The sequence below is a fragment of the Columba livia genome, chromosome 7 (genome assembly GCF_036013475.1).
Source record: "Columba livia isolate bColLiv1 breed racing homer chromosome 7, bColLiv1.pat.W.v2, whole genome shotgun sequence".
NCBI classification, from domain to species: domain Eukaryota; kingdom Metazoa; phylum Chordata; class Aves; order Columbiformes; family Columbidae; genus Columba; species Columba livia.
In genome coordinates, this window is record NC_088608.1 from 22,226,256 (window position 1) to 22,251,758 (window position 25,503).

General features: G+C 39.6%; 1 protein-coding gene across 13 annotated transcripts in view; it reads left to right on the plus strand.

Annotated features, from left to right (window-relative positions):
* Positions 1–25,503, plus strand: part of RAPGEF4 (Rap guanine nucleotide exchange factor 4) — a 147,555-nt gene that overhangs the window by 65,368 nt on the left and 56,684 nt on the right. For all 13 annotated transcript variants that reach the window (XM_021300039.2, XM_013370121.3, XM_065068781.1 and 10 more), the window contains 2 exons: positions 4,407–4,479; positions 5,528–5,592. In XM_021300039.2, coding sequence (XP_021155714.1) covers positions 4,407–4,479; positions 5,528–5,592 — 138 coding nt within the window. The remainder of the gene's footprint in view (positions 1–4,406; positions 4,480–5,527; positions 5,593–25,503) is intronic.

A 25,503-nucleotide genomic window follows, 5' to 3' on the forward strand; every position in this document is an offset into this window, starting at 1 on the left:
AACAACTATGAACATGACTATCTGTGTTTATTTGGTTGTTTTTTTGGTTCTGTAAGAACATTAGGCACTTTCCATGGAAAACACTAACAGAGAGTAGGTAGATGACCTGAGAATTTACCTTTCAGTTCAGTAAAGAGCAATATTTGGAGTGTCAGATCTAAACTTTGAGATAGCAATCTCTGCTTGGTTTGGTGGGTGAAAAGAGGGCCCAGAGATCCTCAGAGGCTTTTTCACATCTCCCCTTATTGTTCTGGAGAAAAGAGAGGAGGGATGCACCCTTGTGAGTAATGCTCACGAGGGAATCCTTCATTTCCAGAATGGCACGACTGGCTCAGCCAACTTAGAGGAAGAACAGAGTTGTACTCAGATAATCACTGATCAATTATTTATTGTCAAAAGGAAATAGAGAAGCTGGCCCACATTGTTAAGCTACAGCATATATTGCCCAAGAGAAACATTAGATGAGTACAGCCAGCTAGTACAGGAGGATTGCAGAACTCAGGTAATAGTCAAAATGACAGCATCAAATAAAATAGTTACACAAGGCTCTGAAAAACATGTGGAAAGAGCACCTTGATGTTTGGCCTAGGATTTCTACAACACAGATGAATTATTTTATGTTACTCCCAAATCTGCAAGTAATGCAGGCTCTGCCTTGTCACCTTCTCTGCTGCCAGTGGTAGGCAGAAGAGGGAGCAGAAGTGCATTTGGTCAAAAGTGACTTTGTGGGTTGTAATTGTGAGCAGGGGAGAAAGAGAGAGATTCAGCCAAGCACGGGTTGTGGTCTACAAAACCTTATCCAGTGTTACAGGACACTTCCTATAACAGTATCTACAGGACACTTCCTATAACAGTATCTGGCCACATGTAGGTTTACCTTGAGAAGGGGAAACATCAGAAGCCTAACTTGATTCCCGAGTGCTACAAACCATCTCTACCTGGGTCCTTTATTATACAGCCCATCAGATACTCTTTGCTGACTGTGGAACTGCTGCACTTGGGAGAGTATCTGATGTGGAACCTACATTCAAAGCTCTTTTTTGCTCCTTTTTTCCCTTTAAAGAGGCATTAGCTCTTCAGTACTTGCAGCAGAAGGGACTAGAAGATGTATTTTATATACCTTATATGCGCTAGAAAAAAATGTAGGAAATTTAGAGATAGCTTGCATCAGAATTATAGTAATTGCCTTTTTAAACATTAGCATGTAAAAATATACCAAATTATGTTCACAGAATAGAATTAAATCTGTTGTCTTCATGAAAACCTCTGAGACTAACTGCAGCTAACTGCAAGTAAAGCCTAAATAAGAGCATGCAAAGGAACATGCTGAAAAACCTGTCAATGAGTGGCCTTAAAAACTGTTGGTATAAAAATTCACCCATAGCACCTTCCCAGTACAGCACGTGTGTGATTCTCTTTCTTCCTCTTCTCCCATCCCCAACTGTTCCTTGTCAGCTCTCATATGCTTTAGGCTATAGCAGTGGCTGAAAAGGTCATGTTAATTTTTGCCCCTGCAAGGACATGAGGCGGTCAGTAACTCGAAGAAAAAATTACTGTCTTTATTACTTGTGCTGTCAGATTAGATGCAGGAAGTGTCTGATCTTTAAGCTGTTGCATGATTGAGTTTATAAATTGGTAGGAATCTGAAGACGGAGTGATTAGGTCACTGAGTGTAGTTTTAAAACCTGCTGTCATGTTGGATTTACAGAACTTGAAGACTTCTGGTAATAAACAAGCTTATGATGATTTGATAGCTATTGTTGTCTTCCATAAGGAAAGCCTTTCCAGAGTTCATACCACCAATGGAATACACTTTCAAAAGCCTTTTGTAAATATTTAGTCTTTTAATCTTCAGGATGATTTTAAATACCACCTACCAGTGCAATTTAATTTATTGCATTTTCTTTTCATTTACAGACATTATCGTGATGAGATAGGTCTCACAGTCAGTGTTGTTTTCCTCATTATCTCAGCTTTGAGAGATCTCATACCTGGAACTCGATTACTCCATCTGATACTGTGAAGCTTTATGTAGTTACTTACATCTGCCTTTGCATACTTAGGTTTTTCCAGCAAACAGTGTTCCCTGACCTCTTGACAAAGAAGAGTCCCTTGACATTTAATTTGGCTGATGAAGTGACGCAATTTTAGGTGTGAATTATACCTCTTTTGTCAGCCTGCACCCCATCGAGGTATCTTCATGGAAGACCATGTGTAGGCAGCCATATCAACCATCCCTCCAGATACCCAGGTATAGAAGGTATTTTCATTTACACAGAGGTCCCCTGGAGGAGTCTGAACAACTGAGCTTTCTAAGGGCGTATCTTGAATTAGTGCCTCTTCTGGTAATGCTGCCTGAACTCCTTGGCAGGCAGCGCTGCCTGTGGGGCGGGCTGGGTCACACTCACTGGACTCATCCCATGGCAGGGTGGCACCTTCAAGGGGAGGGTGGCAGAGCTGAAGGCCTTGGCATCTGTGCTCTTCTTCCTGCTGGGCTTTGGCATCCTGGGCATAAAGTGGGGCTGAATGGGGTTAGGTGCCTCCTTTCAAGTGTTGTATGCAATTCTGGCTTATTCTACCTGTAGGTATTTTGTTAAGCTAGGCCCCCACATCTTTTCGAAATTGTGTGGTGTGTTCTATGTTTTGTTTCATCTGAATGGTGAGGAAGAAGAAAGGAAAAAAACCACTATAAAATTTGATTTTATCATATCCCAAATGGAACATTTCAATTTTCCATTTCTAAATCACATTTTGAGATGAAATTCAGTACAAGGTAGAACAAAATGTTTATCTACTCTGTGAATGAAATGGTACTTCAACCACTTGTGACATGTTTTTCTTTTTTTCATTTAGCCAACCAAAATGAGTTTTTCTCTTGTTTTATGTGTGTGATTTACTTGTTGAACAGAGAATATAATTATTTCTCGTATTCTTCCTCTCACTGAGTTCCAGGCGTAGGTCTGAATGGAGTGTATAGCAAAGTGAATGGTTTTGGAAAGAAAACAGGAGAGGTTTATCCTCAAATGAAGCAGCATTGACTTTGTGTGAATGACCAGGGATATAACATACTTTTGCTGCTACGAGTTTACAGCTGGATTATGAGTGAGATTTAAATAATATGTTACTAAGCTTTAGGATGTAATGGCTTGTCTAAAAATAGGATTGGATTATTAAGATTAATGTAATCTTTATAGCTTTTGTTATTTAGAATGCAAGACACTCAGTCTTTAGTGCTAGAATTGATGATATTTTCATATCCATTTCCAAGAAAAAGAAATGTTAAAACAATAATTCAAGCATTGACAACATTTTAAAAGTGAGTGCATCCAAGCAGCTCCGTAGAGCAAAGGATGAAACTTGTGAATTATAATCGTACTTTGAGGGTCGTTTTCTGTCTCATGATGTGTACTTAGCTGAAACCTACGTGAAGTTCAGCGGGCTGCTTGTTCAGGTTGAGCTCACTGAACACCCTAAGGACCGCTTGACACAGTTTATTTACACTGATCATCAGCATCCCTGTTGCACAAGCTTGTTTTCTGACAGTTCAAAAACGGAATTATAATTGTTTACCCTTAAGCATGACAGCAATATAGTATGATTGATAACAAAAATGTCTTGCTTATTCATTGAATGATTTCTGTGTGATAAAAGGACATGTTTTTCCCCCGCTTTGGTTTTATTTTTTAGCTTCTGTGAATTTCTTAAGTCCTAGACAGAGCTTTGAACCTTATTGATCATGTCACCAGCATTCACTGAAGAAAAATACCAGTTACTGGCATCAGTTACAATTATGTAGTTTATGGTGATACAAAGGACATTATTTTTGCAGTTACAAAGTTTCATCTGATAATACAGTTTTTGTGTGTGTGTGTGTATACAGAACCTGAGGTGCTGGGTTTGTGTGTTTCATAACCCCAAACTTAGTGTGCTGGAATTCAATGTTTAGAGTTTTCAGGCTAAATCCTGTGCATTTCAAATCTGACACCAAAATTGTAGTGGCACATGATTCTCATGAATCCTTAGTTAGCAGCCTTGTCTCCACCCCTACAATAAAGTAGCTGCTGAGCTTGAGTTCAGCTGAGTAGTGTAATTTCAAACGAGCTTTAAAACGGCCTTTAGGGGAAATCACACAACCAAGTACAGTATTCATTTATTAGAACTCTCAAAGTCGTGCTTTGGGGAAGGTAGAGGCAGCTGGTTTAGCACAACTTTTAATAAAATAAAGCAGTGTGCTCCAGTCAAGAAGCAGGCCTGGTAGCATGGAGAGCAGACAGGTCTGACTGCCTCAGGTTGTCCATGTGCGTGTGACACACAAGGCAGCAGACACACGAATGTAAATATCACATCATCTGTTGAATGGCTTTATACATCTGTACCTGACTGAATGTGCCATTGCTGTCTTTCAGAAATATCGACAGTATATGTCTGGACTTCTCACTCCTCCTTATGGTGTTATGGAAACTGGCTCCAACAATGACAGTAAGTATGAGAAAATAGACATCAGGTGTTAGAAAAAAGAGAAAAGAGAAGAAAGGGGAAGATTGAAGTGCTCTGCTTTGGGGTGTTGGAATGGTGACGTTAAATTCAATTCAATATTAATACTGCGTGTCGTAGGAGGTACTTTGGAACTTGCCTAACTGCATTGCCAACTGGAAAAGGTGTACACAGAGATGTACACAAATTGCACTATGAGCCAGGCCTGTTGGCTAAAGCATACTGTCTGATACCATGGAACATTTAACTGGTTATAGCTGTTACCTGAATTCCATGGGAGACAGCCGTAAGTCCTGCTAGTAAAATACATATAACAAACTGGCTTATTTTGTTTTAGTTAGGATGGGCTGCACAACTTGCCTGGGAACCTGGCTTAGTGCTTGGGCAGACAGCCCGCAGTGAATGTGCTGCTGTCTGACCTTAGTTACATAGCTAAATAAGTCTGGGCATGTCTCTGCCTCATGAGAACCTGTCAAACTGTGGGATAGTGCTGTAGACATGAATGTAAGGACAGCCTTTGGAACTCATCACCTCTGTAAATCAAAGTACTCTTACTTAGTTACCGGAAGATTATTTAGTTGCCAACCAGGACAATCTGATGGCTAGAAATTGCATCTGCAAATTTTGTCCCATATGTTATGTGCTTAATATGTTTTATTTGTGAGAGCATAGCATGGCAATGCTAGTTGGTGCAAACTCAATGTCGCATTTGACTTCCAGGTACTAAAACACAGGTAACATTAAATGAAAAAATATAAATAATTCCTGTATACATCAAGTATTAAGTTGTGAGAAAGTACTAGGTCTAGCAAACTGTTTGTAGTATTTACACAAGTTAGCTTTTCGTATTATTTTGTGTTCACAAGAGAAAACTTTCATCTGGATCAATCTGTTTTCCTCTTTAAAAAATCAGAGATTGATCTGTATGTTTTAAAGTATTGAACCCTCCAGTTCCCTATTCTATTAATAAATACCTCCACTGTTACTTAAAGAATGTACAGTATATATTTATTTTCTGTATTCTTTTTCTTAGGAATGCCAGATAAGGACAGTATGTCAAGCAGTGCTCTTTGCCAAGTTTCTAAAAATTGTAATAAGGTAAATCACAGCTAGCTTTGCCTTAGTTTCTCTTGTGCAGGTGGGGGATTTGGTAATGAAAAATACTAAAGTACAGCATTAAATTGAAAAGAACAAGGTGCAAATGTGAAGCATGTGGTTGATGTATTTACTATGGTATACAAATTATAAGAACGCTTTAGGCGTTGTATGATGTAACTAGAGAAAGCAGCTAGTTCATGATCAGCATTATTGGAATGTGTACTGCTGCCAAAGTGTGTATTACAATCTAGTTGTCCTGTCTTTTCAGAAATGTGCTGAGGGTAAGGAAGAAAAACAGCAGTGTGACAAGAACAGTGCATAGCCAGTGGATCATAAAATTAATAATTAAATTCTGTTTTAAGGCTTAACTAATGCATAGGTATTGTTCTCGTCCTTTACTCAGGGTGGATTTTCTCTTGTGTTCAGAGAGCAGCTTTACATCCCACTTCCTCATTGTAGAATAGTTCTGTACCTTGACTCTCACCAGATGAGGACCCACGTGCAAGAGCTGATGAATATTTCTATGATAGGTTGAAAGTAATTATAACAGTGGGAAGAAATAGTATCAGTAAAGATTAAGAACTGTAAAGATTAAGAACTTTTAGTTGGGTTTTTTTTTTTATGGCAGGAGTAGAAAAGTTACAGTAATAAACAGATGCTTGGATGCCTTCTTTCTGGACATAGGAATTTAATTGAATGCATTTGTGTGATGTCTTTAAAAGGTTAAAGGTATTTTCTTACACAAAAACAATCTCTTGACAGCAGATAAAGACAATGAATATTTTAGCGTGTTTCCTTAATGCAAAAATAACTACTTCCACCTCTCCCTGTCTGTCTGTCCTGCTTCCTCAAGGGTACTGACCTTTCTTAATTGTCACGTTCAGCCTTTATTAAATGTATGAACGTAACAGTATGCAGTTCCTTTTTCTAGAGTCGTATTTGCTAATGCTGTACTACTTCCTGACGCAGTCTTATTCTGTATGAAAATAAACATTTTTCCATGCACTGAGTAATAATTCTTAGATACTTAGTTAGCATCTTTCGTTCTGTAAGCATTTTTACAAAGTTTCAGTGCTTCTTTAAGATGCTGCATTTCAGTGCTACACTTGGAGTTAAACCAGATCAAGGTGGTGCTTGACCTCTCACTGAAAGCACCAGGTGTAGAAACTAAACAAAAAGATGTTGTATTTTCTGAGGCAGATAGAGGTAACAAGGTAAAAACATCTGTCTTTCCTAGAAGGCGATCTCACCCCAGTAATAGGCAGTGATGCTCAGCTAAGGATGGTATACACTTTCAGGCACAAAGTATTTTAGAAACTGAGTGAAGCTTAGTGATTAATACTGCTGCCAATATCTGGGCTTTTGTAGCACAGCAGGACTCTTCCTGCACCATGTAATGTTCACCTGGGTAGGAGACAGAACTTGTCTGGGGCAGGCTCAAACTGTCCAGTGGCTTTTACTGGATTAAGGGCCTTTGCAAACCATATAAACTTCCTTTCCAAGACAAATGTATAAAACAGACATCCTTCTCCCTCTCACACCATACACTTCTCTGTGGAGAGAAGCTGAGACAGTAAATATGTGTGACAAATGCTTGTCACCTTGTGTCATCCTGGAGGAGCTCAGACAGTCCCATGACAAATGCGGCAGAGGAACCTGGGCAGCATAGAAATGGTTCATGAATCCTAGTTCTGCGTTTTTGCCATATGGCCAGAGTTCTCTCTAATTATGTTAAGTGAAAGGTAAGTGCAGCAGAGATGAATACTCAAGTATTTTGTTTACTGCATGCAGGCTGCATTCCCGCAATTTGAAACTGTAAAAGTATTATAGTGCTTACACAACACATTGATCTTCTTGCCCTGTAGTCAGTTTTGAATGATCAGAGCGACACTGGGACTGCAGGGCCAAATTCCCAGAATTGTTGCCAGCTACTCGAAACACAAAATAACAGGGTAATAGAAAACAGCCCCTTGTTTATAGCTTTTGTATACTTTGTTTATTTTAGGGTGATGTATGACTGTTAAAATGACATCAGAGAAGAGCATTAATCCAGGGAATGGGGAGTGTTTGCAGGACATCTTTAGATGACTTTATATCTTTAGATGGTCAGAATAATGCCTGTGGGACTGGCAGCACATACAGTTCAGAGAGGCCTGGAGGCTCCTCTGTAATGCCCAGGAAAAGACTGAGAGAGAAACTTATGAGATTCAGAGAAAGGTCCTCAAAATCTTTGATACGTTAACAAAACCTTATACTCTTACCAGAAGGACATAACATAACGTCTTCAGTCGTTCTGATAATAATGATGAATTTATCTCAGGGGGGATGGTGGGACGCCTGTCGTTTTAATTTTCCAGGGAAGTTTATTACTATAAATAATCTGCTTCAAATGAAATTTAATATATTCCACTCTTGAAATTTGAAATGCATGTTTTTCTCTTTTAGCCTGTGCTGAGTCTTTTACAAGCACTGTAATAGATGATTTTCCATATTTGCTAATTGTTTGAGTTTCATCTTCATAGCTTAATTGTTTTCCTCTGTCACATCTGTTAGTTTTTGATGAGTAATGAAAGATTTTTCTTTTAATGCATGCCTTGAAATCTTCTCACCGTATGTGGATGCTTCGTTTTCCTAGTTCATTAAAATCTATTAAAAAATTGTATTTGGAGAAGGCAGCAAAGAGATTTTTCTTTTACCAAACACGAATTCATTTGCATTTAGGGTTACATTACTGCGCATCATTTAATGCAATGTAGCAGTTAAATTGAGCATAAAATACTGAGCTGGAGTATGCTACTGGCCTCAGTTATATTTTAGGGAAGGGAAGGGAACAAAGTTGATTTAAAGCTATTTTACGTAAGGGAAAATAACACAAGTTCGGTCTCTTTAACTAGTCAGTCTAGTATCTGTACACCAGTCTCTCTAGCTCTAGTTTTCAAAAGTTCTCGTGGGGTAGAGTTGGATATAGCTGGATCTGTGAGATGAATGTAACCCTAAGGCCAAAATGACAAAATCAATAATAATTTCAAATACATTTTTGGAAAAGATACGGAGGGGTACTTAGAAGGCAGGGGAGGTTGCTTTCCAGCGCGCAAGCAAAATAGGCAGTGGTTCTGTTTCCATATATTACCAGCAGAGCTGGCAGCAGGGTTGCACGGTGCTTCACACTGCAAGATCCTGTTCGTGCAATTTGGCCACTTTTTCACTGTTTACGTTGAATTTGCCATGCTGAGAGTATGCGTCTGGCTGATTTTTAAATTGAAATAGATCAAACCTCTCTGACATTGAGGCTGGGGAAAATACATAGCACATATTAAATAGCTTTTCCCAGTGGCACATAAGCAATCCTGTCCTTTGGACCAGGAGCTCGACATTTGGGGCTTGTCCTGGCAGTAAGGAGTGCCATTTATGACCTCCTACAACATAAACTGTTGTGTTAATCCTTGAAAAATCTCAGCTGCAACTGGCTCGCTAGACACTCATTGCAGTTTAACTGCAAGCTCGTGCACACGGGCTGTGCATTTTGCATGTGCAGAATTCCCACACAGTTCGTCTTTGGTGCTGGGCTGCTTGGGCATTTCTGTGTCGATGCTTAACGGTGTGGGTTTGCTTGTAATCACTCTAGTTGCTAGAGCAACATTTTGATTGTTGCAAAGCCAGACACTAACTGAAAAACACAGTTGTCTCCCCTGTGCTGTTACACCCTCTACTGGTGCCCAAGTAGAAAATGTGTAAAGAAATAGCCCATTCTTCTCTGGTGACATGAGGTATAAGATAGTTTTAAATAAGAAGGTGTTGCAAAAATGAGTTGTAGAAACACAGGAATGGATGTGAGTAAGAACAGATGACAGGCCCATCAAGAGCATGAAGCTCCACTCTGCTATGAAGTGTGGTGCTGATCAGTAAATATCTCAAACCCCTTTGCAAACTGTGGATGCTGTGCCTAAGAGACCATAGGAATGATCTACAGAAAGAATAGAAATTTGTGATTAATAACAACTATTCTATTTACTCAAGTATTTGACAGTTTAAAAGTCCTAGCCCTGCTAGTCATTGAAGCTGAAGTTTTATATTGTTTTCTGTAACGGAATCTCCATATTGCAGTTTGGTAAAAGAAAGCCCACATTCTTGGGGAACTACAGACACGCACAAATTCTGATTGAAAGGAAGGCTGAGAAATTAAGTGCTTAAAAGCAAAGAATTTCAAGAATGGAGGCTGGCTGAGCAGTGTTAATGAGCTCCTCTTATCCCTATTTGTTATGCTGCGTACTTCAATTCTTTGTGTTTATTATGGTACAGACTTTGATTATCTGCTCACATAAATTTTTCCTGTGACATACTCAATTAAAACAACATCTCACCTCAAAATCCATGCTGGCTTTCTTTTTGCACAAGTTAATCTCTGACTGTTTAAAACCTACATAAATTTGTGCCTTCTTCATTGAAAACATACATTCTGAAAGGGGGAAAGTGCTTCTTCATCTCCTTTGTACTGAGGAAACCGTACTGAACACAGCAGATATAATCAGATTAAGTTGTTCTAGTTCATACAGTCATTCTTTCTGTTGGGTGAAGAATATATCCTATTTTCTGAAATCTTTCTCATGCTTTATTTCCATTATGTTCCCTATATTGTCTTTAGGTTTCTATTGTGATAAATAATTGCAGGAGCTCCCCCTATTGCACAAAGTAATATTTAAAAAATGCAGGGAATGAGTTAGTGAAGTTTACAGGCTGAGACGTCCCCTTTATGCTTTTCATGTAATGACTCTGAATCCTCTAGGCTAGAAGCTTATTGGAAGTGAGTTGTTGGAAGGTATTTTGTATAGCAAAGATTCTATAGGATGTGCCAAAATACTCCTCTGAAAGTCACCTTATCAGCCGTCTTCTTCCCTGGTTAATTTGATGTGATAAAATGTAGATTCCTTCTCTTTACTGAATTTTCAGTACGGCTGAGGTGCAGTGCTGATTTTTATGCATTTGAATAAGTGGACTGATTGTGAAAACATGATTTGCTATTTTATCAACTCTAAATGCATTTAATGACATTATATTGGAAAGATCTTTCAGTTGACAAAGACATAATCTAAGTGTTAATCCTCAAAATGCGTCAATTTTCAACATTGCCAGGCAAATGAATATTCACTTATTTCAATTTTCAAGCACTTAAATATAGCTCTGGGCATTTGAAAGTATATTGTTTGTAAAGATGACATTACTATTCACTAGATGGAGCCTTGAAGAGCCCATACAAGACACCAGTAATAATCATGTTCATTCACCATGTTAGCTACTCTGGCAATAAACACAATAATTTTACTTCTGATTTCCCTATATTTCAATTTACTTTTCTCAGATGACTGAGAAGAAAGCTTATCTTTTAACATATTCAGTAGATTGTCAAATGTGGAATTTGATAGAACATTAGCAGAATGCTAAGGGAAATGTTTCACAGACTCATGAAATTCTGAGCCTACAAGGAAGAATAGATGAGGAAAGCAGGCGGTGTTCTAGCAAGTTTATGGATGGAACGACAAGGTGTTTGTTTGGAAGTGGTAACCTCTCCAACATTCACGTGAAAACTGATAACAGAACTGATTTTCTATGTGGATGGTTTATATAACTGTCCAGTGACTTATCTACATTAATTCCTATCCTCATGCCTTCTATTCCAGAGTCAGTTCTCCTATACGATGTTAGCTTAGGGTTAAAAAAAAAATATCCCTTTTATTTTCTATTTTGAAGTGGTTGCATAAAAGCACTACATGCAAATATTTCTAAATAATGTCTTCATGCAGTCCTAACTGTACCAATTACTTTTAGGCTGCTCTGATATTTTGGCTCCAATTTCACATGTATGAAAGTAATTTGTTTAGAGGTCTGTTCAGGTTCTTCATTTTGCTCTAAGTGGAAGTGCTCAGGTTTCAATCATTACCACAGCCTGTAATGATCTGGCTAGTGCAGAGCCTGTGCATACAGTCCCTGGCAGTGAGTCGCATGGTGACAGCATATGGCAGAAGAGATAACAAAGGCAGAAGTGTGAGATGCGTAGGAGTCTGTGAAAAATACATTTTTCGTATGTTAGGAATGAACCTCATGAAAAATGTGAAGGTCTTTTATGTGTCATCAGAGCTCTGTAATGTAAACAAAATTGTTACTAGGTCTGCTGGTTTACGTAAGTGGGCTTTGCATAAACTAAATTCTTGCAGAACCACCAGGGAAGGTTTTGGTACATCGCTATCTCCAGTTCCAGCCATATGGAGATGACACACAACTGTAGGCTTCCCCTCCAAATGCAGTGGGAATAGTGATGTCTCAAAGAAAAGCCTGCACCATCTCATCTTCTGTCATCCAATTCAGCTACCTGGTAATCTATGAAATATCTATGACTCATGATTTAATTTTGTACCCTGAATTCTGGAGACCCCAACAGCAATTTCTCTTGGCAACGGTTTCTTCTGCTGTACCTAATCACACAACTGAGCTCAAATCTGGCCAATATAGGACTAGCCAGAATAGTCCCAATATGAAACCTGCAGATGTGATAAGTGACCCTCATTTGATCTATTACTATACGTGAATGAGTAGCATTGTGGAGAGAAAGAACAGAATCCTTGGTCCAGGTTGCTGTGTATTTACCATTGTATGTGTCAAAATAACTTAGTCTCTCTCTCCAGTGCATACCTGATCCAGTTCAAGGATCCCTGGTCCTTGAAGCTCTTGCATGAACTTGTCAGGAAAAATGTGGTCCCTTCTTTCTACTATGAGGAGTTCTCATTGTGGTGGTTCTAAGGACAGCTCTAAGGATAAACAGAGCTGTCTACAATGATGGTGAGATTGGTAAGAGATGGAAGCAAGACTTCTCTTGGTAGATGAATTAAACTTCTTACAGAAAAGGGCAGAATTTTGCAACCTGCAGATCCTAAAGTAATATTCTTGTTTTAAATTTTACCCTCATTTTCTAAGAGAAATAATGATAGAGGATTAAATATCTGCAACTGTATTTCAGTTTTAAAACATAAGCAAATTGCCACATTTATCTTGGGAGAAAATGGATAATGGTAAAAATAGTGAATAGTGTCCAATGGCATGGTTGAATTGTCAGCACCTGAAGACAGAGCCTTCCTTTCCTGAGACAGCTGCAAAGCATTCCGGAAGCAATCACTGCCATTTGCTCAGGAATGCAACTGAGCTTGGAAAAGTGTGTCTGCATCTGTGTCCTCCTTTAAGTGTTGCAGTGACTTTCTGAGTAGTTATGAAAGATCCAAATCAGAGTAGTGTGGGTTTTATCATGAGGCAGGAGTGAAAAGATGAAGAATGAGAAGTACAGGGGAAAGAGAGAGAGAGAGAGAGGGAGACCTCCTTGGTTACCAGCAGAACAATCCATATACTCGAGTCACTGTTAAGCTATGTGAGTTTTTAGTTCCATGACTCTTACATCTGAGTATTAATATGTATGATCTCCACAGTTTTTGTCTGAGTGAAGAGTCCCCTCAAGCAGTTATTGTTGTTATTTTGGTGCTCTTCACTCCTCTTGCTTTTTAAAAATTTTTATGTCAGCCTTTATTGCAAATTATGTATATCCTAAAGCTTTCCAGTTCTTGTATGTGCTGGGCGCTGTGATGCAAAGAAGGGATGGAGGCCTCTGCTACAAAGAGCTTGCAGTCACAGAAAAGATGGAGTGACTGTCAGACACAAAGATGCTGGTTTACTCAGAATGTTATAAGGCTTGGGATTCACATGTGTTCATACATTTCAAATGAGTTTTCTTACAGGAGCTTGTTGTGATTGGTTTTTGGTGTGATAATCCTAAGAGACAGTGGGAGTGGGAGGCAGAAGTTCAGAAATCAATAGACAAATGGAAAAATAAGTGAGATATATTTCTTTGCTAATCTTGCAATTGGAGGAGATCTTACACTGTTGGCTTTCATCAGAGTAGTAGAGTAAGCAAGTATTACTGTCATAGTTTAGATAAAATAAATAATGGAAAAATAACAGAAATTCCTGGAAAATGCACAATATTGTGAATTAGGTGTGGGACTTTCTTTCAAGAAGAGCATCACTCTCAGTTCCACTTGTCTGGGGAAACAGCATATTGCCTTACCTGCTAGTGCTGGCAAGGATGCTCTGATAATACATATTGTGGAGTCACATTTGATGACTCTTGCTCCTTGGCTGTATCTCTTGTGTGATTCTGTCCCAACCCATAAAAAACATGCACATATGCTCCATTTATCTCGTGCAGTTGAAAGACAGAAAGAGTGGGTAATTATACTGAGAAAAAAAAGATAGTCCTTTTCAAGGTTCATGTCTTCAGACAAGTCAAGCGTATACAAGTAACACATTTGGCACTTATATTTGAAATAGCAAAATGAATTTTTTTGAATCTTGTAATTATTTTATCAAGTTTGGCAGAAAAATTGGATCAGGGATCTTAAAATCGGATTCCTTCTAGTCACTCATATCATCTCTCACAGAGCATTTTGACTGCCTGTCCTACAGTGCATGCTGGAAATTGGTATTCCACAAAGTCAATTATAGTTCTGAGTCAGTAAGTAATCAACGTGTCTGATCTGATCATTTAGCAGCATCTTTTTCTGGCTGTGTACAGTTGACAAAAATTTGAGAGGTTAATAAATAGTGGGGAAAAGCTGTCCAGTGATTTTGTTCTTTTTGTGTTAGCTCGTCAGGAATCAGGAGCCTGTTGTGCTGGTTCCGTGCAAAGAACACCACCACCAAAGCAAGTGTTTGGTCTGTGGTGCTCATTTGGAGCCATTCCCAGTTAGAATTGCTGAGGCAAAAATGTCAGAGATCTACGACAGAGCCTAAAATGTAATTGGACTGTTATCTCCAGTGATGGTTGAGAAGCAAGTGCTGTTTAGGTATTTAAAGATTTATGATTTATGACTTACCATTATTTATTCTTTTTGTAAGTTTCCTTTTGGAAGAAAGCTTGGCACAAGATTCTGTTTGATCTTTATGTGCTTTATCGTCAGTGATGCGGCTGTCTTAAAATTAAAGATAGCGGTTCATGAGGAAATACAAATATGCATAGCTGAGTTGACTAGTAGAGAAATGAAATGAATACATAATTTAGGTTCCAAAAGAAAAAAGAAAAAAAAAAAAGCTTACTTCCAGTACCAGTTGTTACAGTGCTTCTAATTAGAATTACTCAGCCACACTTGTTTTCATCTTAAGAAATAAAATTATATAAACAATTTGTACAACTACCTTAAATACGAACTGGATGAAGGAAGAGCCAGTAACTTAACAGGGGAGAATTATGATTTAGTTTTTGTAAACCTCCCAGTACTGCTTCGTCCATCCTTGTTCTTTAAAGTAGCTGACTTCAAATGCATGAATCAGAGGGGGCTAAAGAAACATCTTCTCTTGTGCCACTCTGCCCTCATTGGATTTGCAGAATGGCTCTGCTGGTGACTTTTCACCCAAACCTGTTTCCCAACCCAGCCCACCTCAGAGCCACATGAGGACCAGCAGTGACACCAGGAGCTGAGGCAGCAGGGGGTGGCTGTGCCATCAGAAGGTGATGGGAGCATCAGCTCCCAGAGCAGAGCACATTTGGCCGCAGGGAGAATTGTGGGGCTGTGGCTGCCTTCCCACAGCAGCTTCCAGTGACCTGCACGGGGACTCTAGGGCACCTGTCCCCCTCCACATCCTCCCTCTGAAGTCCCTTCTCTCTACATCCAGCTATGTGTGCCCTCTCCTCCATCACACTGACATTTCTGCTTGCCTGGTGGTAAGGGAGCAGAACTGTCAGAAACACATAAACCTTTTATCGGAACTTTATTTTCTGCTGTTTTGATTAAAATTAGCTTCCTGGCCAGGCCCAGCACGAGCAACGGGGCAGAGCCGGGATGTGGGTTTCAAGGAGGAGATGGACCACAGCAGTGCTGTTTGAGGCTGCTGTGAACTGTCTGCAGCCCTAAACGTCTAACCTCTGCACAGAGCACTGCCAGGTCTGTCAGCTGTGGATGGAGACTCTCTTCTGCCCCAAACCTGGCACTTGTTCCAGCCCACATCAGCTGTGGGGGAAGCAGAGGGACAAGTAGCAGAGGATGATTTTATCAGGCCAGCTTGCAGCTCCATTGCAATTCACTGCTAAATCACAAATGAATCTCTGTGATTTCTGTCTCCTGTGTTTAAATATACATTTGTATTATGTATTCCTGTTATTACTGTAATACACATACAGATCCAGGCAAATATTTGTTCCCCTCTCTTTCCCTCTCTCCCTTCTCTTGAGTTGCCTTAATTGTGTTCAAAGCCAGTCTAGATGAGGGATTTTCAGCTTATGGTCTGCAAACTGCTGGATTCTGGCAGCTATTCCAAATAAGTCTGTGAAATTATCCTAAGAAAAGCCTATTGCCACTAGCTGCACGAGGTCCTGCGTCTTGACTGGCAAAACTCGAGGGGTCCACAAGATAAAGGAACCTGACATCCCCTGTTCCCCTTTCATTTCCCCCAACTCAGTTCACCCTTTGCTGAGTGTCAGTGTTGGCTGCTGCAGATTCCAGGGTAATGTTGGGAAAACCTGTGTCCCACAAAACTGTAACAGCAAGGTTTCTGGCATTGCTTATGCTGTAAATGTGTAGCCACTGCTCCACAGCAGTCCTGGGCCTGTGTAAGACAATGACTCTCTTGTCTTCTTGGTAGTCTGGTCCAAACTGGGGGAAGGAGGAAGGAGAAGAAAAGCGGGAGATTGCCTTGCCTAGAGCTCCTGAACGCTACTGTTTGGTTTCTTCAGTGTTACACTCCGTGTTCTGGATTGCTGCCTGAAAGGTGCTGGGTGACCTTGTGGCAGTGCAGGCGCAGGACAATCTGCACTAATATTAGACTTCACTGCACCAGAAATTCCTCTGGGGAGGATGTATCTTTCTTTCCTCAAGACAATCTCCTAGACCAACTGCCATGGAGAAGCTGAAGATTCCTATAGTATTGTAGAAATGCTGTGATTTGTTTAACCCAAGTTAGCTGGGAACGCTCTATCTACATTCAGTATCTCCAGGCAAGCTGGTATGGATTACAGTGTTTAAACTTCTCTGGAACAGCAAACATTTTCATACTGGGATTTGCTTAATATAGCACAACAGTCCTTATTCTTTGTACAGCCCACAAAGAGTCACTAAAGAGTCAGTGAAGCTAAAGAAAATTTTGAGATTACATTTTAAAAGGAGGCAGGTGGTTGACAGATGGCATCTACGGAATTTGAGCTGGACAAAGCAATGTTTTTAGTGAGGTTTCAAAAATTAACGCAAACATTAAAAAGAAAGAGGATAAAGGGGGTAAATTACAAAATACATACAGTAGGTCCCTTTCCATTTCACAAGGACAGGCTCTTTCTGTGATATCCCTAAAAGCCCGACATCACAGAATTTACACAGCTTGGGCTACATACTGAGAGAGGTAAAAAGAGGTCATCTATCACTATGGTGAATTGGGATGTAAAGAGATGTGGTTAGCCAGGGAAAATGTCAGGTAGAGTAATTTCACCTCTCCATCTCAATCTTGGGTTAATTATTGCAATGTTCTTTGTGCATTTATGGAGCAAATTTTTTCTCAAGTTGCAGTAGAAATTCACTTACCAGCAGAAGCAGCTGAAGAGTACATTTAGAAATGTCTGTCCTGCACTAGTTATCATGGAAGATGAACTGAAATTCAAAACAGTAAGAAAAAAGGTGAACAGGTCTGGTTTAAATGGTTCCAAATGAATTTGTAGACCTCGGCTTCCAGGATTCCAGTTGCAGCATTGAGCAGTGTTTTCAGTTGCTCGTTCTCATCGCTTCTCAGATATATGAATAGACACTGTCATCCCCATTTTACAGATGGAGAAGCTGAAACACTCAGAAGTGGAATGATTAGCTGGGGTCACACAATGTGTGAACCGCTATCACCCAGGATGCAGCAGTGCTCTTGCCTCATTTGGGAGCTGTTTTGACTACACTAAAGTCAAGAGTTTTGCCATTGATTTTAATAGCTTCACAATTTCACCCCCTAATTCACACTCCAGCCATTTTTTGGCAGCCACCACTTCATCTAAAATTTCATCACCTAGTTCTCAGGAGGCAGTCTGGGCATCTGGGGCTGATGGAAGCACAGGAGAGCCCACCCAGTCCTGTTTGTCTAGAGGCCTCCTCCTGGGAGACCTGGAGGTGGGAAATGTTTGTAGAAACTATAAAAGTGTCTGGAAACGAGTGAAAGAAATCTTCCAGAAGCTCATTAATCTTTAATTTCTCTTCAGTTTGCCTTGCAAGTAATTGCTCTGTACCTATAGCACAGATGAGAGAGGCAGATCTTAAAACCCAGTAACCTTGCTGCCTAATATTTATTGTCCTTTTTCATCTTTGTCATTATACTTTGTTTCTCAAGAAGTAAATGATTTCAGGTAAACATACTATTAAAGCCATGGATACTAATAAACCCAGTAATTTTTGTGAGAGACAATGCAAAAAAGGCTTTTATCTTTTGTAGATTAAAAAAATGCAGCAGCAGAGAAACCTGTGATAACACTGGCTTGAGATTCCTTATGACAACTCTAGTCGCACCTCGATCAGAACATTAGGAATTCTCACAGCAGAGTTAGCATTTTCTGACATTTTATTCCATGCATGGAGTGTAGTTATAGCAGCTGTTTCATTGTGGCAGAGAAGTAAAAAAAATGACAGGAAAATAAGACATCATTAGGCATGTTCTGGGGTTTTTTTTTGTGCACTGGTCATAGTCTGTTTCAATATTCTTTTTCCCTTTGACATTCACAGTGAAGTATCATTTTTGGTAATAGCTGAACCATTTTGTGTTAAAAGGATGGACATTTACAGTTTGTCAAAGAAACATTGTAGAAGTGTTAATAATGCAGTTTCAATTTAACTTTCTGAAATAAATTTGCAACGTTGATTGTATTTAAACATTTAAAGGGACACATTTTCCTGTTTATGCTATCAATACATGTAGATTACTGAAGAAAAGTGATTTTAAAATGTAGTTTAAAATGCAGCTTAGTCTTCACATTGTATTACATTTAAAGAATACAGATTTTTAAACAGTCATCATTATTTTGAATATTTTGATAGTAGCCCATTTGCTGACAATATTAAAAGCATTTTACAAAGATAGAAATTATTAGTATTCCTCTCTCCAAAAAGGGGAAAATGAAATAGTGTGATTACGTGATTTGTGTAAGGTCGTGCGATCAGAAAACAAGAATAAAACTGAGCTGTCTTAACCACTGGTCGTGAGAATTTCTACTAGTCTGTTTTCCTTGGTTTACTTAGTCTGCAGTTAGTTACATCTATAGGTATTTAGATTACATGTGCTGTAGTTTTATGAAACTCAGAAGATTTTTTTAAATGTGATTAATTCCTCTTTCTGTGGAAGTTCCCTAATTTTGCAAACATCCTCGTGACTGTGTTTTCCTCTGTCCGTATCTTGCCTGCTTCCCACTTGTGTTGTTTATGGATGTTTCTTAAGAAACTCTGTGGGTGTCATTTGTGAGCATGGGTGGTTTGGTAATGCAATTTCAGACTATCTAGACTGGCTTCAGGTCCTTTTAAGTACTTGGATGGTTTGGTAAACAGAGATGAAGAGCAGCAACAAGTGCTCTTTCTGGGTAATTTCTCCTCTGTTGATTCCAAAGTGTTGCTAAGGCCCCTACAGAGCTGGCATGAGGTCAGTCATCAGTTTGGGACTCTTCCAGTTGGGAGATGTGGGCAGGCACTTTGCTCTTGGGCTGCCTGTGCTGTCCTGCGGAGAGTGCTGGGGGATACAGTTTGGTGCTCTCAGCTGCTGCATATGTTTGTGAGGAGATAGTGAAGAGGTGACTGAAATGTTTCCAATGTGGTAGTGATGATTGTATTTCTATTTCCAGTTGTCTTCTGGAGGAGCGTGGTAAGGTCTCTGCAGATATGACGGTGGTCTGGGTTGGACAGAGCGCAGTCCTGGTGACGTGTCCCAACCATCAGAAGTCCCTGTGGCAGGGAGCGTGTGTGAGGTTTCTTATATACTCTGCACCCTGGAGGGTTGACTAGAGATCATGACGGGTTCTTTTCTGATGACAAGCGCTGGTCAGTGTATCAGCATGTTCCACATAGGGCTACTCCAGAGATCCAGCACAGGCTAACAGAGCACAGAAATTCCTACAATATGGGGTATATTTTCCTTCAAATTTTGCAAAAAACACTTTTCAAAGAACCTTTTCATGACAGGATCTCTGGCCAGTTGCTCCTTGGATGTTTTTCAGCAAGCTGCATTCACGAAGTGAATTGTTTTACCAACAGCATTGTAGCAGAGGTTGGTGCAGTCTGCATAGACACACTTTTCTGCAGATAGAAGTAAGACCAATGGAGTTGAACTAGGATACTCTGTCCAAGACTGCTTTCCACGTGGAAATACACCCCTGCAGCTCTGATACTGTACGCTCAGCTTTATCCCTGCTATATGGTCATTCTGTACTTTGTATTGGAGAAAGAGTGATCTGTGCAAAGGCCTTTCATCTTTGGAATTCTTTTCTATACCTTTGATCAATTCAGATCAATAACATATTCAGATCAATAACATATTACAAAAAAGGCAACTTTTTGGAAATGAATAATAGGAATAGAAGGCAGAAGTGTTGCGTGGGAGGGTTGCGGGGACTTTTGCTAATTCTCAGCTGTGTCTTACTGACTGGCTTTACTTTCCCCAATATTGTGGGAGGTTTGTTTTTTTTTTTAATGTTTTATTTCCTCCCATGTGAACCAGGTAGGGCACTATTAGACTTTCTGGAGATGGGATATTCAAGCATGGCAGTCGTAAATGTCAGTCATCAGAAGTTGTTTGGAACCACTAAGAGCTAAAGATGCTCTGCTTCCTGAAATGCACTGAGGAGAATCAAATGCTTGACTCCAAACCCATTGAGTCAATTAGGGAATTCCTGGTGATTTCAGCGGGCTTTGGATTAGACCCTAAATCACCAATGGCAGTGAATACTGGGGGTGTAAAACAAGCAGACCTCATAGTGAGGTGGCTGTTGCTGCTGCTGCCTTTCAATGTGTGTGGCTTTTGTCCTTTGTTTCTTCTGGATCCCCTGCCAGACAGCAGGAAAACAGATGTCACTTGCAATTCTTTTCGGTGCCCTAGTTGGAAATAAAGGGATCAACAGTAGAGCACAGGTTTATCTGGTCACCCTGGTAACCTCACATGCCATGCTTAAATCCAATAAATACAGAAACTTGTTCTGTCTTCAAACATGAGCTGTGCTGAGGTCATTGGAAAAAACAATTCATTGACTTTTGTTTTATTTCATCTTAGTTCTTTGCAGTACGGATTTCCTACATTTCTTGTTTGAGAGTAGTAAGTTAAGTCACCTCCATCATTTGATTCTATAGATCTAAATTGCTGTAGATCTAAAGCATTCATTCCTATGTAAAGGCGCTGAAGAAACATCCCTTTACAGCTATTTAACAAGGGGAGTAGAAACAACTATTTTTATAAGAGGTGTTCTTGGATTTTATTTAGCAGATTCAAATAACTTGACAAATACAGACCTCATGTTTGGTCTCTATTGTTGTTCATTATATTATTTATTATTTATTTGTTTACATATGGCTTGCTCAGTGATGTAAGAATCACAGAAATAAAGGCAGCCATTGCCCTATAGTTTATAATCTAAAGCCTATTTCTCCAGAGATTAAATGTGTGCATGAAATTATATACATGTATAGTCCTATTTAAATCCATGGTATTGCTCTCATGCATAAATACTTGAATCTTCAAAGGAACAGAGACTAAAATTGTTACTTTCTGTGCTTCAACCCAATTTAAATAGAGAGTTTTGTGATTGCCTTCGTGAAGGGTTTGGTTGAATGGCCCAAATGTGCATCCATAAATGTACAGATATAGAGTTTATTAATGTTAATGCTGAAAACCGTTCACTACAGTTTCTTATTATCATTTTCTGCTTCCCCCTGCCAACACCTACAGCTTTCCCATCTTCACTCTCCAGACCCATGTGCAGCTTCTCCCCTATGGGGGGATCAGCAGATCACAGTAAACAGTTTGTGTGCACTGGTTGGGAAAGGGCATGAAGTGACTGTAGCTGAAGATGGTATTGCTGTGTTGCTTCATCTAATGCTGAGGGAAAGCTGAGAACAGGTACACTTGTCACCACAATGGCCAGGAGATGAATAATAATTTGTAAACTCTTCTAATTGACTTGCATTTTTGACCTCTTCACCTGATAATTTTTCCCTTATTCAGAAGTCCTGAAAAATGTGATAATCAAGTAGTTGCAGTCATACAGCTCCTTGCGACATACACTTTAGTCACATTAATTCTTAAAAAATACCAGAACATGTTAAGAAAGTAATTAAACACGCTGTTCACTCTCTGCTGTTTTATAGGGAGTTACTTCTTTTTTTCCTAAGTGCTTTCTAAGCCTCCCTTAATGGGAGACCCAAGATTGTAAAGTCTTACAAAACATTTCTTCAACTTCAGCCGAGTTGTGGCTGTTGTCCTAAGGTCCCGCAAGTTGTTGCTGGAACACCATATCACTGGTGTTACATTTCCCTGCCTTTGAAGCATGACAACCTGTTTTACAGCAAGCTCAATCCAAGCCCTGTGGTTCCATTTGCTGCAGTTCATCTTGTTGCCAGAGTAGCCAGAGTTCACTGCAGTAGCTTGGCAGGTTGTGACTTTGGGGGTCTCTGAGCTGAGCATGTCTTTTGGATGGCAAGGATGTTGTTCCTCAGTAGGAGTGAGTGCCTTGGGCTTGCTGCTCTGCGGGCTGTATTATTAATCATCTCTTTAAGCACCACCTTCTGGTTGAAATAAATTTAGTCATGTAAAGGTGTCCTCAAAAATTGCTCAGTGCCACACAGTGAGGTTAAAAGGTCCTTCAGGGAAGCACGTCCATCCCTGAACCACATGCACGATTCACTACAGCTGTATCGCTCCTGATAGATACCTCACGGACCATCCTGGGCCTCAGAAGGTAGAGGAACCCACCTCCCTGGCCATCTGTGCCCCTATCCGCTGTCTGCCCTCTTAGCAAAGCTTCACCAATGTCTAACCTGAGTCTCTCTTCCAGCAATTTAAACTCTTTATTTCCTGATTTCTGCAGGATGGACTAGGTCATTTCTTTCTTATTTTCAAAGGCCTTTTAAATCTGAAGGCTTTTTTATTGTACTTCTGCTAAGAATTGCCTTTTTCTTAGCTGAACTACTTCGACTATTTATGTTGTGCTTGTTGATTTTTCTTGTTGCTCTCCTCTAAATTCTGTCCAGTTGGTTTAGATACTTTTGAAGTAAAGTGGGCAAATGAGACCCAGTACTTTAGCTTAGGTCTTAGCTGACTGAAGCAGAACTGCATTATTTATCTCATCTGTTGCTACATGCTTACTACTCGCTTTCATGCAAGCGTGACGTTTCTTACCCGGTTCTGTTTAATATCTGTTATAAACTGGAACTCCTACTAAGACACTTGTTTCCAACCCTGCCTTTATATAGCTGATTCTGCCTGAAAAGTAGTCAGCACTCTCTCTGTTACATAGTAGCATCATATTTTCTTCAAACCGATGTCAAAACTGTATCAAACTGTGAACTTTTTCTCCAATGTACATGCAGCCCTCTCGTCCTGAAGTCTGCAGAATCAGTGTACCTTCTACTTTATCCTGTGTTAATATTTAATACTATCAGATGTGATATATTCTTGAGAAGGCTTCTCAGAACAGATTTCTGGTATGACTGCCAGTTGAACAGAGCTTCACTGGTAATTGCTTTCAAAATATACTTTTCCAACTGGTTTTGCACTTATTTTATGAGAATTAAATCTGCCCTTTGCAGAAGAGATTATCATATGAGACAGTGCCCAAGCCTTACTAAAGGGTTGAAAAAACTATTTCTTCCCCAACCTCTGTATTGCTCCTTGTTCATGGAAGAAAATTAGATCAATGTGGCATTATTTGCTCTTGATTAATATACATCACATGTGACTCATCTCCCTGTTTTTTTCCAGGTGCTTGCAAATTGACTTTTTCTAGGAAGACAAGTTAAGCTGACTCATCTATAATTTTTCAGCTCTCCTTCTCTCATTTTTCTATCTTCTGGTTTCCTTAGTCCCCTAGAATTGTCAGAGGTGCCTGCTGGTGTTTCCAGGATACCTGCAGCCCTCTTTAAGTTTCTTCAAGCTCTGCAAGTTTCCTGCATGAAATTCTGCAAACTCAGACAGGCTTAAAATAGGTGATTTATGTAATATTTTCTCATCTGTTCTTTTGCTTTTTCAGGCTGATATTTTACTCCTTTCACTTTGCTACTTAGGATGTTGGCCATCTGTCTGCCACTGATCTTTCTAGTGAACACTGATACGAAAAATGCATCAACTGCTTCTGTTAATAGATTTCCCTCTGTTGAGCAGCGGATCAACGTTTTTTCTTCTCTTTGTTTTACTACTAATGTACTTGTGGAATATATTTTATAGCTCTTGAGATTTCTTGGTAGATCTGTCTCTTTTTATGCCTTTGTTTTTCTAATTTTGTCCTTCATTATTCAAACTATTTTTTGAACTTGTCTTTTGTAAACCCCTTATTTGATCCTTTCTGTACATTTCTTTCTTGTATTTCAGTGAAGAACTCTTTCTTTTAGCTAAGTTGAGGCTTCACTACAACTTCTAGCTCTGTGCTAGGATATATTGTATGTGGAGTTAGTATTGTTTCATTAAGTAACCACCAGCTCTCTTTGACTTCTTTCACCTTTCACTTGTTCCCCCATGAACCACTCCAGGAATTTAGCTGTCAGTATTCTCTTTTTGTGGAAATAATTCTTCATTGTCCATTGTTTCTAGTTTGATGTTCTTACTTTCTTCTGTAAAGTTCTGACACTGGATCATTTTTGTGATCACCTTCACCCAAGTTACCTTCTGTCTTTGCAGCTGATCCTTCTGCGTTGGTCAGGGTCAAATGCAGGCGAACAAGTTTTCCTGCTGCTTTCTGCCGGTTCTTGTGCTGCGCCTTAACCTTCACCTTGGGTGTTTGCTGTACTTTCAGATTGAATCAGATTTCTTCTAAATGCTCTCTTATATTCTGTTTTGATTAGGATGGGAGATTTATTGACAATTTTTCATCCATATTCATTTTTTTAACTATTAGTTTTGTGCACTGTTGTAGCTTAACGGACACCATAAAGAATAAAAATATAATTAATTTTCACTAGTCTACTGCTGTAAAATTCTCTTATTTTTTGTTTTATGCATTTTATCTCTCCTTTGAAGTGTATTCCTAATTAGAATTAAAATCTGGAAGTTAGATTGAGTATATTGTGCTTTATTGATTTTTAAAAAACCTTTTAAGAATGTAGAATTTAAAAATAATTTTCACAATGTCTTTAATGCCGATTTGGCCAACCATTTAAGTGTATATTTAACTTCAGTCTCATTGAATTTGATGGGAACTTGAAATCCTTTCAAAAGGAAATGAAAGCAAAAGTTATTAATACTCAGAGTGAGATCTCTGTTTTCAGTGTGCTCTTGTGTTTCAGAGAGCAGCTATAAAAGGGTCACCAGCTAAGCCCAATCATAGTTTAGAAAAGACAGATAGTGGGAGCAGAGCAGTTTCCTCGTTCCCGTTTCTTGTGCAATGCTCTAAGGGAGAGGAGAGCGGAACAGAAGGACGTGCCGAAGGAGGAAAGGGTTTCTGTGGTGGGGACGGAGCGGCAGGCGCAGCCGCCCGGGGAGGAAGGTGACTGTGCCCACTGCGGGTCAGGAGCCGCAAGTGGACGTGCTGGCTGTGCCCGCGTAGCACCAGATCTGGTGTGAAGTTTGGCCGTTGCACACTTCATTAATACCTTGGCAAATTTAACATGTATTTCTTATTCATCTTCACATGTCATGTCACTGTTTTAATGCTGAGTAGCATTAAGAGCCAAG